Source organism: Trichoderma asperellum, chromosome 4 (assembly GCF_020647865.1).
Source record: "Trichoderma asperellum chromosome 4, complete sequence".
In the NCBI taxonomy this organism is placed as follows: Eukaryota; Fungi; Ascomycota; class Sordariomycetes; order Hypocreales; family Hypocreaceae; genus Trichoderma; species Trichoderma asperellum.
Genome location: NC_089418.1, coordinates 3,084,409 through 3,102,695, shown reverse-complemented (window position 1 = coordinate 3,102,695; position 18,287 = coordinate 3,084,409). Strand labels below are relative to the sequence as shown.

The following is an 18,287-nucleotide window of genomic DNA, read 5'->3' as shown; positions in this document are numbered from 1 at the left end:
ACTGTCTTCATCTGAACGCAGTACTATACGCCGCATTATCTAGTAATTGGAGCAATCTCCTGGAGAATCCATAGCTCATAATGACACCACTTGATTTTCAAACAAGTAAACGTAGCTAGCTAGATGTTGTATTTGTTATAACTGATACTATAGTATATCGAGAAACGACTGGCTATATAGCTTTTCAAATGAATGAATATAGCTGGAGCATATATCTTCATAACCGTACTGTCCTGTTAAGCAGTGAAAGTGATTCGTAACCATCCCCTTTGCGTAGCAATCTGACACATATTCGCAAATACTCTACATTCCACTCTGTGTCATCTGCATATTATATCAGCTATGCTCCATAAGACCATGAGATGGAATAACGGCTAGCTAGTTAAGCCTTCTGTCCATGTTGCTTGATATATTTGCCAATATCGCTCTTGCTGGTACCGTTTGCAATAGCTTGAGCAACATTGGTATAGGTGGCATCATCGTCTTTGTGTACCGTCCAAGTTGAATCATTCTCACTCCATCCAAAAACATTAGTTTCCATTTTCTCCTCACAAGGCTCCTCCTCATCATTATCTCGCTTTCTAATCGAGGTGGTCCTCCAGCTGCCGCCCGAGATGATTGGCGTTCCAGTAGGACAGACACAAACCCCACTTTGCAGTTGCTCAATGACTATAGCACACTGATTGCCGGATTGACTTGAGAAAGCAGTAGCAATGCCTCGATTATTGGACGATGCGAAGTCCATGCAGGTTGCAAGCTGGTTCGGTTGCAAAAAACAGCATACATTCGGGGGCAAGTTTACGCAACCATCGAAGAGACCCGATCGACAGACATCATCGGTATTATAGAAATTTATATTGGCCAATTGAGTAAGTGCCAAAGAGGCAAAGCCCAGAAGAGAAATTAGAGTGTGTGGCAACATTGTAATTGTAACGAATACACTGCAAGTGGCTTGGTGAGTTTATCGAATTGGCTCAAAGTATATTGATTGTGTCTTGTAAACTTCAAAATCGCTGAGGTGGTTGATTCACTGGTATATATAGTTTTGTAGAATGTCTTCAGTAGTCTTTAAACGGTAAAACAAACAGCCTGCTGCTTGGTTAAGGTTTCTTTGCGCCCGCAGTCTTGCATATCCCACTGCTTTGGACATGCCAATTTAATTATCACCCATACTCACAATCTTTTTTCTTGATACTACTTTCAAGAGTTGGTGGTGTGAGTTCCTGTGTGTGCCGGCAAGTTTAGTGCTTCTCTGCTACTTGATACTATTCCCAAGTTATGTTATATATTACTCGTTACTATTCATCAGTCGATTTTGCATACTAATATCTTGCTAGGTGTTGCATCGGGGGAAAACCATACTGTAAAGGCAGGTATTATTCAACCAACCATAACTTATGATAATAGAGGGTCAGAATCCTTTCATGCAAGTAATACAGCCTATATTCAGTTATTTTCAAACATGGCGTGACGTCCGATTCAAGCTGCTGCGGCATTGATCTCATTGAAGATCCAATGGTTCATAGTTTTCCACAACTGAAGAAATTATTTCATTAAGGCAGAGGAATACCAAGGTTATTGTATAAGCAAAGTATGGGATTCAGACTACATAAGAAAAAATATATCAGTTAAACACTACTTGAAAGAGAAATATAGAGAATGTAGTGCATCGCTGTGGAGTTGTGAGACATTGTTTTAAATCACCTGAGCTTCGATTATATGCGCGTATATCTCATAAATGATATACTATATATTATATAAAACATAACTGCTCGTTGTTGACTGTTTGTCATAATTACATGCAAGAGAATATGATACATAATTAAGAGTGCGAATAGACATGACCAGAAATCGATAAATAGCGATCAATTTAGACAACGTTCTATAACAAACAGTCAGTACTCTTGTGTAATGGCGTATATGTATGATTTGCACCGCTACAGATAAGAGCTCAATGGCGATAATTTCCAATTAGGTATATCAAGCGGAAATATACTCGGGAATATGCCGACCCTTGCTGACTGCGTCTATTGATTCATCACATGTCAATTGCCTAACTAAGCTTATATTCATGCATTCCAGCCCACCACTTTATATTCGTATAGGAATTAGGCAGACCACCCTAAGCAACTTATAAAGTGACACGCGGGGAATTTTTCGGACGTTTAGCTTACAACTCTGTTGACGCCGCAGTCATTATCAAATATTCTGGAACTCGCGTGTGCAATAGAAGCAATGTTAGGATCAATGACTAGAGATTGAGTATGTAATTTCCGCGTAAAGCAAAGGGCCATTTACAACCGCAGCTAGGCTGCTTCAACTTGTTAAGGGCTTCACCATAACTATATCTTTCTTGCTATACCAAGAATGTATCCCGTAGCCTCTATTTCATCAAACCCGTATATAATACCTACACGGCTCGTAACTGGCTCCTGCTCCTTTCCGCCGAAACCGATCTGACGTTCCCGCAACAGGCTCCACGAACAAAACGCCCGTCACAGAATGCCCGTGATCCTTCACTGACGGGCCATCGAGCTTCCTATACCCAACTTTAGTTCGTGTAGATATTTGCAGCGTATGAACGAGGTAGCTTTTCCCATTAGCCCGCAGCTGGAGCAAGTCTGGGCCTCTCAGGCGTGTCCCATCCTACCGCCGCCGTCGGCGCCGTGATGGGGCATATCAGCTGTTATATTTGATGCCTTTGGGTTGTAGGAGCCGTTGTTTTGCTGACGGGGTTTTCTCGGGTTCCCTGAATTCCTTTCGCATACAGTTTATTTTTATCACCCCGTCAGAATGGCGAGACCCTTGTCCAACGCAGCCATCAACAGCCCACAAGTGATGAGGGGCTGAACCTTACCCTTTATGTGAAGCCTACCTGCCATCGTGATCACATGCGCGGCCGAGTTCCGCTCTGCATATCTGATATCTGGGACGATTTCGCAAGTATTGACAGTCACAGGATGTTTCTCAGGCCAAGTGATCTGCCCTTCAAGCGACAGCCAAGACCAAGATGCGGGGCACCGCAACCACACACTTTGGGCGTCTCAGAAGCACCCGCGCCACAGCAGTCTATAATAAATATCCGGCAGCCCGAGCCCTGAGGCGTATGGAAAATGACAAGTACTTTCAAACACCTTGACCGCTGACTTTGGAAACGATGCCACGCTCATGACGTTTGCGAACTCCGCTGCAATACCGGCAATTGCATTGAGATGGTCGCTGGCTTTGGCAAGGCTTAAGCGGGGATGGGATTGAGCCATCAGCTAATACCAAACGTGCAAGCCCAACTCGGAACTCGAAGAAAGCTGGCTTTTGAATCCAAACTTGTCATCCTGGAATCTTTGACAGTTGAAAATGATTGGCATGTTTGGAGTTGTATCTGGGGCGTTGACGTCCTGGCTTCCAACCGTAAATGGGGTTTGAGTGCGGCACTGGAGGAACGTATTGCCTGGTGTTAGATGAAGGATTCGTGGACTCAGAAACCATTCCTGGAACACCCATCCCCGCGATAATAGCACGGTCTGGATGGCTTCAGTCAAATACTGCCCTTTGGCTCTCTTTAATTGTTCGAAAACAAAATAGTGGCCTCTCTGCTTGCCGGCTTCTCTGTATGGTAATCGTACAAGCCTGTTAAATGGCCTTGGTATGGACAGCGTCTCATTATCTGATCCTGGCTCAGCCTCAGCCGTCAACTTAAACAACGCGTGCTGGTAAGATTAGGCCATATTGACGAGTTCTCCTCTCAGATCTGCGGCATCATCTTGAAGAATGCTGATTGGATCAATCCAGACGTACTGGATGCCAAGTTTGCGTGCCAGAGTAAATAGCATACCTGAAAATAACAGGCAAAGGCGATGTATTAAAGTCCAGCATCCTAGAGTTATAATATTGCCGTATAGTCCTCGAACACTCTGTCTCGGAGGTCCAGCGATGACTGAAGACGATATAGGTGCCACGCTTACCAGAGCACTTCGTAAGGTGAGCATGGCATTGCAACGCCTCTCTAATGCATGTTTTCTGTTTCAATGCCCGTTTTGAGCCGCATTTAGATACATTTGTTGTAAATTCCCCAAGAATAGCGATTCCCACGTGTTCTTCCTTCCTTCTTCCTGCCTCGCCTCTGCATCTCACACTGAGATTCCCTGAATTTCCACTACCTTATTTCCTTGCGTTCTTGAAACGTCCGCGAAAGCAAACAGTTACCGGTTAAACCACAATACAGGCGCCTCAGATGATGAATAGCAACTATTTTCCACCATCAAATTTAATACTAATAATCATATATCCTTTCCAACCCCCCTCAATCGATGGGACTCAAATAGCCTGACATACATCTTTGGAGCGCATTCCAAACATGTCATTGCTGGCATTCTCCTAACCACCAAATGGGCCATTGGGTCGTACTTTGCGAGTTACGGCCTGTCCTTCTCCTTAGATTCTTCAAATATTCCCATAATCAGTCTGGAGGTCTCCTAGTTGTTTGCCATAAGTATACGCAACATAACTTACTCCCAAGCCATGCACACATACATACCTTTGAGGCGGACTGCAATCAATCACCGTATCTTCAGCACTCTGCAGCTACCGTCTCCTATTCTTAATATTGTCATCATCGTGACCTCTCAATGCCACATGGTCCAAATAAAGGGTGCTATTCTCGGTAACATCCATCCACCTATGGACTATACTTTATTTTTGCGTGACCGCCATCTCTTTCTACAGGTATTTCAGTCGGCTCTGCCGATCAACGCCTGGGCATATCTACTCCATTGTCTCATCCATCCGATGAATCCAATTCGAATGACGAGACCTACTCAGACGACGCTCTGTGCGAGACGTATAGGGATTAACTGAGCCAGGTGACGGAGACTGAGAACATGCCTATTCAACATGTCCATGGTGAAAATCAAGACGAGGTCCCGGCTACGCAAGTATTTGGCCTGCGCTTTGCACCTAAATTCCCTTGGCAATCTCGAGCTCCCGAATCCGAAATCGCTTCGTCTCGAGTCAAAACCTTCCATCAATATATACTCATTGTCTCCTTGATAATGTATCTTGTCTGCAATAAATGCTTCCTCACTCTACCGCCAACGAATCCAATGTAAGTAAACTCGTTTGACAGCTCAAGAACTGCAACAGCTCCAGCAGATTCTAACATTCCTATAGAGCATATATAGCGCCCCATTTGTGCACCCATCAAATCATATATGTTTCAGCTCGTTCCATCGCCATGAGCCGATATGCTAGCTGTGCAGTGTCGGCTGCCTCCTTGCGGTTGACTCGATTTCTGGTAATTTTAAGCGCCTTATCTCGGTCAGCCACAGACATGATTCTTGTCATTATTACTGTTTTTGAATTTCTCAGCGGAATCATCCTCATTCTCATTGTTAAAAACCCGGGCAAACCATTAAATAGCAAGCTGACGTTTTGCGGCGAATTAGACTCACTTTGGAGGAATACGCTGATTTGTAGCATGTTTGCCTATATTGTAGCTAGCGTAGTGTCTATATGTGGCATTTTGATGCTCTTCGACTTGGTTCGTTGGTATACACTGTATGTTTTCCGAGAGAATGACGGGACAAGTGTGAGTATCGGCGACTCCTGGTGCCTATATCCTTATGACATGTCTACCTGGATATTCGTCTTCCTACAAACCTGTTTAGAGTATTCGTGAACAAATAGACACGTGAATGAGAACGAGGAAAGAAAATTACTCCACAGTAATAACGTGTCCTTGGTATTGAATTTAAATATATGGGAATAAGAGGCTTGCTTAAAAGCCATGCATTAAATCATTTAAAATCAGGAGCATTAACGTTCGAAAACGCTTCACAATCATCCAAATCCAAAGCCGGATTCCTCCAACCGTCCGACATCAGCAATAAAATCATTAACCACCCTTTTGCCTATGTACAGACACATTTGTTTATGCCTCCACGTGCTTGTTAGCACCAACGACGACATCCTCGATTGTCTCGTCACTGAATTTCAGATCCTCTTCAATCGAAACGTGGTCCTTGATCTTCAAGAAGACAACGGGTGCGGCCAGGATCAGGGATCCGGCGAGGACACCCCAGGTAGCGCCAAACATGGTGTTGTAAGGGGTGTTGAGAGAGTCGAGACGCCAGAAGATGGCAGCACCAGCGGACTGGAAACCCTTGTAGAAACCTATAAAAATTTGTCAGTAAAAGATGAATCGGCCAAGTTGTCCGATGGGAAAAAAATAAGACTTACCAGCCAAGTTAGCAGCCTTGCGGCCAGAGTTGGACAATGATCCCATCCACCAGTAGATGTTGGTCTGCCAGATGGCATCGTAGAATCCGTAGAAGAAGTACAGGAACATGGGTCCAATGAAGAGACGGCCACCATCGGTCCAGTCAACCTTGTTTGGCTCGTAGTTGGCCTGCGAAACCACGTCACGAGTGGGCTGCATCTTCTGCCAGGCATAACCACCACCCCAGATGGCAAAGGTGAGGACGAAAAGGAAGACAAAGGACAGCTTGGCGCGCATAGCACGGCCAATACCAGCGTAATCCAGAGCGTAGCCGTTGATAACAGCACCGATGATCTGGGCGAGCCAGTACAGCAGGTTGTTGAGAGATCGGGTACGGATGTTGAAAGCAGCAGCGTTCATGTCGTTGTTCTGGTAGGTGTAGAAAATGTTGGAAGCGAAGAACATGGGGAACAGAAGAAGAACCCAAGGAGCGCTGTAAATAGTCTGCCACAGACCGATGAACTCAGACTGCCATGAAGGGTTCTTCATCAGGACAATCTTGGTGCCATCCTCACGAATGACCTTGTCGGCATCCAGCAAGAAGAAGGCGACAACCAAGCCGAGGAACATGAGAACGATGAAGGCAGCATAGGTGCCATCGCTGACAGTGCCGGTGTGGTTCTCAATGTTCTGAGCCAGGGGGATCTATAGTCGGGAAGGGTCAGTATCAGCCATTGATGAAGATGAGCGTTTGGGAAAAAGAAGAAGAAAATTGAGAAACCCATTATAGGAGAAAAAAAAAAGGGGGGGGGGGGGGGGGGGGGGGACCACATACCAGAGAACCAATAACGGCACCAAGGTTAAAAATGATCCAAAAGGTCGAGATATAACGACCCTTCTTGTTCTCAGGAGGATAAGCCATCATGACAGCACCCTGAGCAGTCCAGAGCAGACCGGCGCACACACCGAGGAAAGCACCGGCAAAGATGACGAAGCCAACGTTCTTGTTGTGGTTGTAGCTGAGGAAAGAGGCGCTGTAGATGCAGTAACCGAGACCACCAATACCGATAGTGAGACGAAGACCGAGACGGTTGGCAAAGGTGCCAGAGAAGAAACCAACGACGGCAAAGGTAGAGTACAGAGCGACAGAGGAGTGATCCTGGGCCGTGGTGTCGACTTGGCCACCACCTCCCAGACCACTCAGAGAGTTGTACATGCCGGGGCAGAGGAAACACACCAGGGCAACCAGCAGCAGCTGGATTCTGGGCGAGGCGTAGTAGATCTCACGGCCAAAGATCTTGTAGCCCTTGTAGATCCATCCATTAGGCCGGTCAACATACTCGTTCTGGGCGGCGGCGTAGTCATCGACGGGAGCCACCTGTGGGGTAGCGTCCACAGCGTGCTTCTCCTCATCAGCCATGGCGAAGAAGAGAGGCTCAAGCCGTTCCTAATTGCTTTATAAGCCTGGATGGGGATTTTCTTTGTCGAGGATATCAACGCTCGGCAGCAAGCAGAGCGGATCTGTCTTGGGTTGGAGGAGCTGCGCACGCGAGTTCCAACGGGAGGTAGCCGAAGCCGTGGAACAAGATTGGGGAGCGGACAGTGAGGAGAAGAAGAGCTCAAGAGAGGATCCAGAGAGGAATCCGGGGGACGTGATGATATATGAATTGTCGCGGCGCAGATCTGACGGGCCCAGCGCTTTTGGAGGGTAGTATCGGCAGGGCTACCCCATCCCGCAATTGCTTCCAGGGGATGGAACGACCAAAGGGCCAAGGTCAAGGTTGCTTGACTTTTAGCACCAGACTAGCTCTCCAGCAACCACTTTCTATTATGGTCCTGTGGATGGACGGATGAGCGGCGAGGGCACCAGGTATGGGTGCGGAGACTGGGCCGGGGGGACAGGCTGGACGATGGACTGCAAAGTCACACCACAATCATCTGCGCGCGGCCTGGTACCTTGGAGGCGATTGCTGTACGAGAAAGGAGTCGAGAGAAGGATGCCGCAAACGGTGCCTAGTGCCTAGCCTCGTGCACGCAGAGTGCATACAACGTGGATCCCGGGGCGTTGGTAGCAGCCAAGAGCAGTGCGCCAGAGCCTGCGCTGGACGAGAGAGGCCCTGGTTGGCCAAGCTAAACGTTAATGAGGACGGCAATGCGACCTTGGAGGCCGGGCAGGGGTCTCTGTTGGCCCGGCGCAGGCTGAGAGTAACGGGGTGGAGCAGGAAGAAAGGTTGCATCAACAGGCTACGTGACAATCGGGAATGTGGGAAGGGCGCTGACTAGTGCTCGTACAAGCCGTGCTAGTCCTGCCACTCGTTGCAGAGGAGACGAGATAGCGGTATCAGTGGCATTGGCAGCAGAGCGGCTGCTTGGGCCGAGAGCCTTGGTGAGTTTTGGCGGCGGCGGCGGTGGTGGTGGTGGCTTTTTGGGGAACAAAGAAAAGGGTTCCGTGATGCTTTGCAGCTGATGGCCACCGGAATGTACGTACCTGCCAGCAATTGCCAGAGCAACCGACGAGACACGGCGTGGAGTGACAATTACTGGTTGGCATGTGCCTTTTGCTCTTGGCCGATGCATACCGCTATCTTCTATCTTCCATCTGCTAATTATAGGATACTGTTTCCCGACGTCGGAAGAATGATAACGAGATATCAAGATGGAGCATTACTATCTACTAGGTATGTAGGTATCACGCCCTGACGGCAGATGTGATGGCATGATACTACCTACAATGCGCTGATAGGGAGTAGGTACAGTACAAGTAACATGCTCCAACGCCTCGTATCTCAGGCGGCAGATTGGAAAAAGAAAAGTTCACGCCGTCACAAGACAAAAACCCAGCTATACGTAAAGAATTACAGATTAGAAAGGGAAAAAAAAAAGGACACTAATACCCAGCAAAAAGGAGACCAGGGTTTGGCTCTTTTTTTTTTTTTTTTGATGAGCGAGGAGCCGCTGGTGGAGCAGCGCCACTCGGCTAGGCCGCCACAGCAGCGCGCGACTGGAGATACGGGCAGAGTCGAGATGGCAATGAATATCAATGAATGGATACTACCTGTAGGTGTACTCCAATTTTAGGTGCGAGTACTGCAGTCCTGCACATGAGGTAACTTGAAGACGCTGGGCCATGGATAGGATCGGTATCGCGTGTACTCGTGGCTGTGATAGCAAGTGTGTATGTGAGATTGGACGGCTCTGTTGGTTTCAACAGCCAGGCGGCATGTAACAGCCGCACACGCATTGGCCAAAGGCAAAATGCAACCCATGTCGCATCCGATATTGCTTTTCCTGCACTAGCAGGTCGATGCAGAAAAGGCAGGGTGAACGAGGGAACAACTTCTCTGAGCCGTCTGCTGCCCCGCGGCGTGGCGGTCTCGTTGAGATTTGGAGTAAACTACTCTCTTGGTTCTATTTTATTTTTATTTTGTCTTTATTCTTTTTTCCTTCTATTTTTTGCGAATGGGTGTGGTGGCGTTGCAGTTTAGCTTGGAGTCAAACCCGCCGTTTGAATCGCGCTGCCCGTCCCCCAGATTCTTCCCCATGCCCCAATTAGCTGACTTTGTCCTCTGTTTTCTCTCGTCATTTCTCATCTTCTCGCTTCCAACAAACGCAAAAAAAAAAAAAAAAAAAAAGTGTCGAAGCCATCCCTGGCCAACTCACAGGCCGGCCACGCTACACAACCCTTCCCTCCTACCCGTATCGGACAAGGCTGGGGTCCTCGTATCTCACTCGCCATCGTAAGCTGAGCCGGGGTGGCCCCCAATTCGTCAGGCAATGCGAATTGCTCGAGGGGAAATATCCCAAAAAAAAAAAGTTGACTCTTAGCGAACAAGGGCGCTGTTTCTCTTGCCTGTCTTTCGCTCTCCCCCTCCCCTGCCTCATCACCAAAACGAACCTGTCAGCTCGCGGACGAAGGCCCGAATGGCCCCGGCTGCTGGTTGGTCACCTTGGGGATTTGGCCCAGATCGAGGCGCGCCGCCACCGCCCCTCGAAATGCAAAAACAAGCATTAGCCTTCCAGTGAACAGCGCGCTGACTGGCCGCCTGCGACCCCTGGGCGACATTTTCCAGTGGGCTAATCAGCAGCCGATGCCGCGACTCTGCGCTGCACCCTGAGGAGGGAAAAAGGTCCGGGGCGGGGCGCGCTTCGGCATGGGGGCCAGCTAGCAGCCAGTTGGTGCTAGCACAAATTATGGTAGCCACATGATGAGGATAAGAGGCTGCAGGCCGGTTCGCTGGAGCCACAGATGGCCGGCCGCTTCATCTTCGGTTACTATCAGGCCAGTGACTGATACTGCTGCTGATACCTACTGCAGCAGGCATCGATAGGCAGCAGGTCTGATGCTTGGCTCTCTAATCCCCGTGTCCGGCGGCACACATACGAGCGAGCACATGATGCAGCAGTAGGACGCACACAGCAGCATCCCACTGCCGGCGCAGCATCCCATCGCATCGCCATACGAGCACGATACCCGCGATACGATACGAAGTCGCTGCGCAGAGCCAACTGCCTCCAGCCCGGAAACCCTTCCTTGGGCGCTTCTCGATCGCACCAACGAGCGCCGGCTCCGGGGCCAAGCCATAAAACGGGTCACCCGCCTGCGAGAAGCCGAAGCGCCAGCTCCTTTGGCTCAGCAGAAAAGGGAGATCGCTTCTTTAAAGTTCCGAGTTGGGCCTAGGCCACCCATGTAACGTTCCCTCGTCCCGTCCTTTTCGGTGTCGATGTCCTCAAGCCACAAACCACAGCGGGTCATGGCGGCTGACTAACCCTGGCAGTAAACTCATCTCGAACTTCCCCATGATGCCGTACTTGTAATTTTAGCATTTCGAGATCGTGGCAATCGACTCATATTTTCAGCTCAGCCATCAGTCAGGACGCTAGACGCTCCCTTGATACTGGCACTAGCATAAGCGCCAGTGGCATCAGTGGCAGCCGGGCTCTGCAGCTGTCTGGAGCTGCCAAGAGAGGATACATACCACTCCAAGGAGCTGATGGCCTCTTGTGTTGGGCATCGCTGCACTGGCTCGTGACATTCGTCCCAGTCCAATGCCAATCCGAGGCCCTGGGGCCCGTCAAGAGGATGCGCGGGCCTCCACACTCCAATGGCTATCGCGGGGCCCCAGCTGCCTATATTCTCCCCCAGCCATATACTTGTTACAGATAGAGGTAGTACGTATTAGCAGGCAGTAATTACTGTATACCTACTAAGTAGTTATATGCACGGTGAACAGGCAAATCTTCCAATAGGACAAAACGAGTGAGTCTTTTCAGCAAAAGGATGTACACCTTTAGTAGCGATGCAGACTTGCTCCCCCTCTCCCAGTGCCTAGAAATAGTAGTAAATTTTTTAATTCCTATTCTCTTGCTTGTTCCTCTCGTAAGCACCCTCACCTCCCATAACATGCACGAGCACATGCACATGTTAACGAGTTCCCTTATCCGACTAGCCGCGAGATGCTCTGCTGCAGTCGATCCCTTTAATCTTTCTTTTTACTACTATTTTTCTGGCTACCCCTCACCAAAGCGCGCTGCATCCAAATTAAATTGCACACGCTATCCGTTATCATACAGCAGCGTGGTGGTGTGGTTCACGGTTTAATATATTGGCTCTTGCTGTATGGACGGACGGGCTTCCATACTGTATGTATGTACTGTACCCATCCATCCATCCACACCCAACCTCCCATGCCATCCATCATCAATCAACCAGTAAGAAAGAAAGGACAAAACCCACACAAACAGCGAGATAGGCAAAAAAAAGAAACCCTTTTCCCACCAAACTCACGCCCAATAACGGAGCCCACCCTCGGTTACCGGGCCATACTCCTGGTACTCTGGTACATCGAAAACGGTACGCGGTTCCAACACCTTCATACGGATCGTGCTCCGTACTCCAAAAAACGAAATGTTACATTTGCCGGGCCTGGCAAAAAAAGACTATTAAAACGGGGTCGCGCGAGGCGTATTATAGGTACGCTCATTACGTACTCGAGGTAGTTTAGTAGTTACTGTGCGCGCTAATACTACATGCCACCAGCCAAATCGCCAAAAGTCATTTTTACCCATTTTTACTCTACTGTGCGATAACCCTCATGCTTTGTTCGTATTATACGTGAGCTCCAACTGGAAACATTACGGAAATCTCCATACCTATACACGCTGTCCATAAGTCTCAAAATTATTTTTTACAATCATTCTATAGTCCTCTTGTAGTATTCCGTATCGTCTCCCCATATCAGCATGTCCGCACTCCCTGTTCCTTTCACTTATCAGTCATGGCAAAGCAACAATCCCAGGTTCCACCAACCAATCGAGCATGTTACCTACTACCTTACTCTAGTCCCTTGTCCATCTCCCAATAGTCCAATCTGAAGGAGCTGATCTCACAACGTTGGATTCCATTTCCCCGTGGCCTACCTAATGCCCATGCCCGGGCCTAGACAGCCTAGACAGTCTAGACTAGCTGGCAGCCAAGCCATCTGACATGCCTCCATCTCCATCTCCATCTCCATCTCCATCTCCCTGCCTTCTATCCGCTCCATCCCTCCATCTTCAACATAGTACATGCCTAGGCATGTGCCAGCATAGGCTTTCCGCGTCTGCCACGTGTACGGGGTTACATCTTTCATATACATCGCCATCTCGGCTCATCTCAGCCATGACTAGGCGCCAGTGACTATCGAGCTAGCCTTGCAAGTTCAAACACCGTCCCTTGTGCTTCTATCATTTGTATTCTCCTTTCATTTCAAGGGAAAAGTAAATTCAAATTTTCCTTCTTCTTGCTCTACCTGGTTTAATTTGCCATCTGATACAGATTTTAACTCCATGCTATACACAAACTCCCCTTTTACCATGTCTTCTAACCTATCTCATCCTATCATGACGCCATTCCACGACCGCTTAAGCATGTTCACGTTACACACTTCTTCCCAACAACTTGATAAAAGAGGACAGATCGTGTATCATCTCATTCAATCGGATTTGCTCCAAAAATTAGGCCCTTTTGTGTTCCAACGCCCATGCACCCAATAGAAAATTGAAAGCCAGAATCACCAACGCCGTTACTTTCCACCCCCTTCCGAACGAACGATTGAACAGAAACAAGAAACAAAGAGAAAGACAGAAAGAAAAACATCGTGGAGTGAGGCATCAGAAACGGGGCAACGTACTCCCTCAGCTCTCCTATATTCAATGAACCCCTTCGCTCGAGGTGTCTAAAAAATAACGTGCGCATTTTCATTGTAGAAACTTGGAACGACGCTCTTAGTAGCATTATAAGAGCTTTTCACCAATTCCAATTTTATGGAAGACACCGTCGTTCTGATTGACGGTTTCCTTAGTACGCCTCGGTTTAGCGGTATGGTGCCTCGCGCTTCACGATTTAACATAAAATGTAGCCAGAAAATAATGCCAGGGTATCGAAATCAAAAGCAGGCAGCAATGTATATGTGGGTGCCAGTACGTAGAATTTTTGGAATGTTCCATTCCTGGCTGGAAAGGGAAAAATGAAAACAAGGCAAGCTTATGTATCCTTAAGCTTGTGGTGTCGAGTTTTGTCCAACACGATCACGCGTAATCCAGCCGAAAATATCGGGTCGACCAGCTGCTGCCGCCGTTGCCGTTGCCGGCGACTCAGCAGTCTCTCGCTTCACTATAGGCTCGCGTGGTTCAAGCAAGAGACTCTTTCGGTAGTATGTCACTTGAACGTTCCCTTTGCTTGCTTCACGGATTTGCTGAAACTGTGCTGATAACCAGTCCTGCATATCAGGCAGCTCCGTCAGTCTATAAGGTATTTGAAACCGTTGAAGTTCTCCGATAATCTTGGACGTCTTAGAATGCTTGTCGAAGTTGACGACTGTCAAGCCGCCTGCGCCATCTACTTCAGATTCGCTCCCCAAAGATACACGCTTCGTTGACGGGTTGCCGATATCAACAAAAGTCAAGTCAGTAAGATACATGCCAAGGAAAGGCAGGCAGGGAGGGACGTGATCATGTAGTTTTGTGCGAAGAACTTTGTTGTTTTGCGACGGCTCTACAATCTCTTGCAGGTTTCGGAGCACTTCTTTACGCTTCTGTGATATCGCATCCCAAGTCTTACGCAGGCGAGTGATGGTGCTGCTATTAAGGATGCAGATGATGGCTATCAAACCATCGTAATTATGAAGTTCCAAGAATGACTGCGCAATTTTGATCCACTGCTTAATGACGGCGGCCCGCTTTTTGAGCTCTGAATGCTGAAGTATTGTTGCGGCAACCATATTTGATAGGTCGGTCGATAGAGCAGTCATGGCTTTGACATTTGGCGCATCTGCTCCGGCCTTCTTCATCCATTGGGAGGCCAGAAGCTCCTGGGGCAAGATGGAACAAAAGATGTTCATCTGCTTGACGGTTAGTTGGCGGGCAAGCTCTAGAGGATCAAAGTCGAGTATTGTAGGCGAGACGCCGCCGGCCTTGAAGGATTGCAGTGCGCTCTGCTGGCCCTTTGAGATAATAGAAGATGGAAGAGGAAGATCAGCCGGGACGTATTGGCCGATGGCCGTGTTAGTCTTGCCCATAGAAGAGACAAGCCGAGGCACCAGCGCTCCTTCATTAGACACACGAGTCGTTAGTTCTAGCAGCCGTGATCCGGCAGATGGCAATATAGAATTAAGCCGGTTCTCAGCAAAGGGAATAATGAGCTTCAGTGCATCTCGGTCGGTCTGATCGCGCCAGTGAGACTCAAGCCAGCCCTTGAAAGCATTATATACCCGCAAGCGAATCGGGCCTGATGTTTGCGGCGACTCTTCCGCATATTCAAATCGGTCAATGAGTGCCTCTGTCAACTGTATGGGAGTGGCAAAAAGCCTAAACGTCAAGTAAAATGTTGAGACGAATGTGGCATCGGGCGTAGCTTCGTGAGTGGTTAAACGCTCAACCAATGCTGGAAGTGTGCCACCCGTCACCTGGCCTTCTTTGTTGAATACGAGCTCGTGTGCGTATGTCTTCATCAACAACTTTGACTCGACATCATCAGCTTCTTCTGTATGGGTGGAGCTTCCGGTAGTGCTCAGCTCGGATAAAGAGGGCTGGTTTCGGGGAACCAGCGTTTGGTCAGGGGTAGTGGCTCGCGTTGAGCTCTGAGATAGGATACTGACTTCTGAGTCTCTACTCAGATATGTTGTGCTGCTTCCAGCACTAGAGCCAGCCATGCTATCAAAAGACGAATGAAGGTCCAGTTCGCGAGCAGAGCCATTTTCGGTCGTATCTGCGGGTATCGAGGTTGTGGTAAGTTTTGGAAGAGGAGGGAGTGTTCGACCAACAGATGTAGCGGAGGAGGCTGGACTTGATACCGCTTCTCCCACTACCGATGAGGGTCGAGAGTTTTTGGGAGACGTAGCTGGCGGCGTAGCCTCTTCATCGGGCTGGCTATCGGGGACACGAGGCAAAGGCTTATCAAGTGCCACGACACTTGGCCGCCTGGCAGGGGAGTTTGCCGATCCGACAACACTAGCAGCCTCGGATCTCTCTGCCACTGATGGTGTCCTTGATCTAGTTGCAGGGGCATTTAGAACAATTGCATCCAAAGGCAGGGCATTCCCAACAGACTCAAGTTCAAAATCTCCCGATCTCTCGATTACACCTTTTGTCAAGGCGACGCACTCTCCAGCCGCTCTCACACAGCTTGTCGCAGAATTTAGCATGATGTTGTTATCCTGTGGCATAATGATGTCTGCTCCTTCCGTTTCCGCATTCGCCAAAGTATCCCGAGCAGCGCACACCAAGTCCTGAATACGCTCCAGGAGAGCATCTCTTGATGAAACCAGGGCGTTGATCATAGAACTGCTCTGCGTACTAACCGCATCAACAACAGCCATAAGCTCTCCTCCAGAAATAGCAGACTGCTTAATGGCTGTTGCAAGCTCATGTCGCGATTGTGACTGCAGATGCAGGCGGCCGATAAAAGATCCAAGATGGGAAAGAAACTTGTCGTGGCTTTTGCTAAGACGCTCAGACACAAGGTGGTGAGGGCGAGAGAGCGGAGATGGTCCAGCTAGCGATAGTCGGTGAGCCATGTTTGCAGAAAGACGATTCATTTGTGCCGTGCTAGCTTGAGAATGCCGATTTGAATTGGTGCCAGCCTGAGCATTCAATGACGATAGTCGCTTGCTCCAGCGGCTGGGCTGGACTAGTTGTGCAGCAGCATTGGTCTCTTCAGAAGCAAGAGAAGCCTCATCGCCAGCTGTGGCAGCAGCAGAAGCACGGTCATCTGGAACTGTTTGTGTCTGTTCGGTAAACACACCCCGATCTGCGGGAGGCGTAGGCGGAACACACGTCTCTTCGATTACAGGAGGCATTGTATGAATGGTGTGCGAGGATGAGTGAGCTCGCTTATCGTCTTCGAGAACATCGAGAAATCTTACTCCCTTGGTAACGACTTTAAATGCCTTTAATATCATTTGGTCCACAACGTCATTCACTTCATCAGGGAACTCGAACGCCACCTGTTGAAGGTCCTGGAGCCGCTTCGCCGTTTTCACAAGTGATGAAAGTTCTGATAGCAGCGATTTACGGCATCTGCGTAGAGGATCACATCGCTTAATGAGCATTGATTCACGACTTAGACACCGAGTGCGCTCCTATACGGAATACGTTAGCTTCAGTTGCCCGTTGACAGCCATACCACAACAAGGTGACTTACCAGAAGATAGCGCACTCCACCAATGAGGCCCTTCATAAACTCTTGGCTCTGAAACATATGGTCCTCGTCAATCGTTGTTATTCGTAACAGGTCCCAGAAATTAAGTAACGCCTTGAGGAGGCTGCGCATTTCCCCCGGCTCGTACGCCTCGCAGTAGTTGGTTGGAAGCCAGCCCCTGGCGCCTGATGTTAGAAGTGTCCCATCTGCCCACCCGTTTGTGTGGATCGAGTGCACCAGAACAACGTCTCCTTCGTCTAGTGGTAGAGTAACGCTAGAATCGGCCATTGCGAGAGTCGGGTGAAAAGGATAAAAGGCGCGGAGGAAGTTGTGGAAAACGGGCGGCATATGGGGCGTCGATACGGAGGATAGGTCCTCCTGCGAGCCATTGGGAGTCACCGGAGGCGTCATTTGAGAGCGAAGATGTGAAGTTTCCAAACTTGATTCGCCTTTGGGAGTTTGGTTGTTTGACAGAGAGCCATCGTCGGCCTCTTCAGGTCGAGATTTTGTGAGATCCAATGGAGCCACCTGAAGGCTCGCTCGCATATGATTGTCGCTCAGCATTGGGAGGGCCAAGGACACTGGTTGTTGATCAGGTCATCGGATAACAGTCTCCCAGTTTAGAACCCAGCGCCCAACGGCCGGTATCAGATAAAGATTTAAACAAAAGCAGGCTGGGATCGGGTCCGGAGGAAAATCACAGCCAATATCCAATAGTAAGCAGGAAGTGATGGAGTCGTCTGCGTCGGGTGCCGAGAGAAGTGAAGGAAGAAGACAAGATTCCCCGCAAAGCCGTAAATGGCAGATTTGAGAATGGTCTAGCTTATTCGCTTTGTAGGTCGCGTTGTTTTAGTATTCCACGCAAGTCTTTGCTGGGAGAAGAAGATGGAAAGAGATGTGGTCGTGACGGAGCTCAGGAGCGACGAGCTGGTGGCGCAGTGCGCAGGGCAGCTCCTGAGGCAGGCTTTGGCTATGGTATCCGAAGGCGATGGAGTGAACTGGACTGCGTCATCAGCAAAAGCGCATCATGCCTCGGCGATGCTGTGTTGTGGCAAGCAGAGCCTGGCCGTGGTTGGAATGAAAGGAGGTCGTGATGGGAGGCGGGAAGCGGAGCCGAGCAGGAATGAACAACACTTCATTCGCCCGGCAGCTTCCGTGACAACACGATGCTGGCGATGGCGGGAATGGCGGAGACGACCAGCAGGTCAAGGGCCACAGAGCGATCGTGACGCCGCCTTACGCAGCAATGAACCCGTCTGTCCTCGGTCTGTTTTTTTTTTCCTTTGTTCCTTTTTGGGGGGGCTCGTGCTGGTGCTGGTGCTGGGGAGCTAGCGCAGAGAAGGCGCTGTAGGAAATAATGCTTGGTACTTACAGATTCAATCGATGCTTATGGCGCGG

The 18,287-nt window shown here is 49.1% G+C and overlaps 5 protein-coding genes across 5 annotated transcripts; 1 reads left to right on the top strand and 4 right to left on the bottom strand.

Moving 5' to 3' along the window:
- Positions 1 to 81: 81 nt before the first annotated feature.
- Positions 82 to 983, bottom strand: TrAFT101_007432 (uncharacterized protein). Its single transcript, XM_024908798.2, has one exon. It carries the CDS (start codon positions 920 to 922, stop codon positions 383 to 385), a length of 540 nt encoding a protein of 179 aa, XP_024756369.1. The 5' UTR covers positions 923 to 983; the 3' UTR covers positions 82 to 382.
- A 4,638-nt stretch (positions 984 to 5,621) lies between these two features.
- Positions 5,622 to 8,629, bottom strand: TrAFT101_007431 (uncharacterized protein). The gene is made up of 3 exons (XM_024910216.2): positions 7,050 to 8,629; positions 6,235 to 6,919; positions 5,622 to 6,168 (listed from the first exon to the last, which is right to left on the bottom strand). The coding sequence occupies exons 1-3, from the start codon at positions 7,632 to 7,634 to the stop codon at positions 5,927 to 5,929; spliced, it is 1,512 nt and encodes a 503-aa protein (XP_024756370.2). The 5' UTR covers positions 7,635 to 8,629; the 3' UTR covers positions 5,622 to 5,926.
- Positions 8,630 to 9,036: 407 nt separating this feature from the next.
- TrAFT101_007430 (uncharacterized protein) lies at positions 9,037 to 10,277 on the bottom strand (the record flags this gene model as incomplete). The annotated part of the gene is made up of 2 exons (XM_066128044.1): positions 9,037 to 9,055; positions 10,126 to 10,277. 2 exons carry the CDS (start codon positions 10,275 to 10,277, stop codon positions 9,037 to 9,039), a joined length of 171 nt encoding a protein of 56 aa, XP_065984158.1.
- Positions 10,278 to 10,460: 183 nt separating this feature from the next.
- Positions 10,461 to 11,029, top strand: TrAFT101_007429 (uncharacterized protein; the record flags this gene model as incomplete). Its single annotated transcript, XM_066128043.1, has 3 exons — positions 10,461 to 10,497; positions 10,715 to 10,901; positions 10,990 to 11,029. The coding sequence occupies 3 exons, from the start codon at positions 10,461 to 10,463 to the stop codon at positions 11,027 to 11,029; spliced, it is 264 nt and encodes an 87-aa protein (XP_065984157.1).
- Positions 11,030 to 12,258: 1,229 nt separating this feature from the next.
- Positions 12,259 to 18,225, bottom strand: TrAFT101_007428 (uncharacterized protein). Its single transcript, XM_024904422.2, has 2 exons — positions 16,893 to 18,225; positions 12,259 to 16,830 (listed from the first exon to the last, which is right to left on the bottom strand). The coding sequence occupies exons 1-2, from the start codon at positions 17,451 to 17,453 to the stop codon at positions 13,747 to 13,749; spliced, it is 3,645 nt and encodes a 1,214-aa protein (XP_024756374.1). The 5' UTR covers positions 17,454 to 18,225; the 3' UTR covers positions 12,259 to 13,746.
- Positions 18,226 to 18,287: the final 62 nt, after the last annotated feature.

Bases quoted from the DNA above. Each gene is read 5' to 3' on its own strand.
- TrAFT101_007432 (XM_024908798.2), bottom strand. From the start codon at position 922: ATGTTGCCACACACTCTAATTTCTCTTCTGGGCTTTGCCTCTTTGGCA.
- TrAFT101_007431 (XM_024910216.2), bottom strand. From the start codon at position 7,634: ATGGCTGATGAGGAGAAGCACGCTGTGGACGCTACCCCACAGGTGGCT. The intron at 6,920-7,049 runs GTATGTGGTCCC...TCCCGACTATAG, and splicing joins GTGCCGTTATTGGTTCTCTG to ATCCCCCTGGCTCAGAACAT. The intron at 6,169-6,234 runs GTAAGTCTTATT...AAATTTTTATAG, and splicing joins CAAGGCTGCTAACTTGGCTG to GTTTCTACAAGGGTTTCCAG.
- TrAFT101_007428 (XM_024904422.2), bottom strand. From the start codon at position 17,453: ATGCTGAGCGACAATCATATGCGAGCGAGCCTTCAGGTGGCTCCATTG. The intron at 16,831-16,892 runs GTAAGTCACCTT...TATTCCGTATAG, and splicing joins GTGGAGTGCGCTATCTTCTG to GAGCGCACTCGGTGTCTAAG.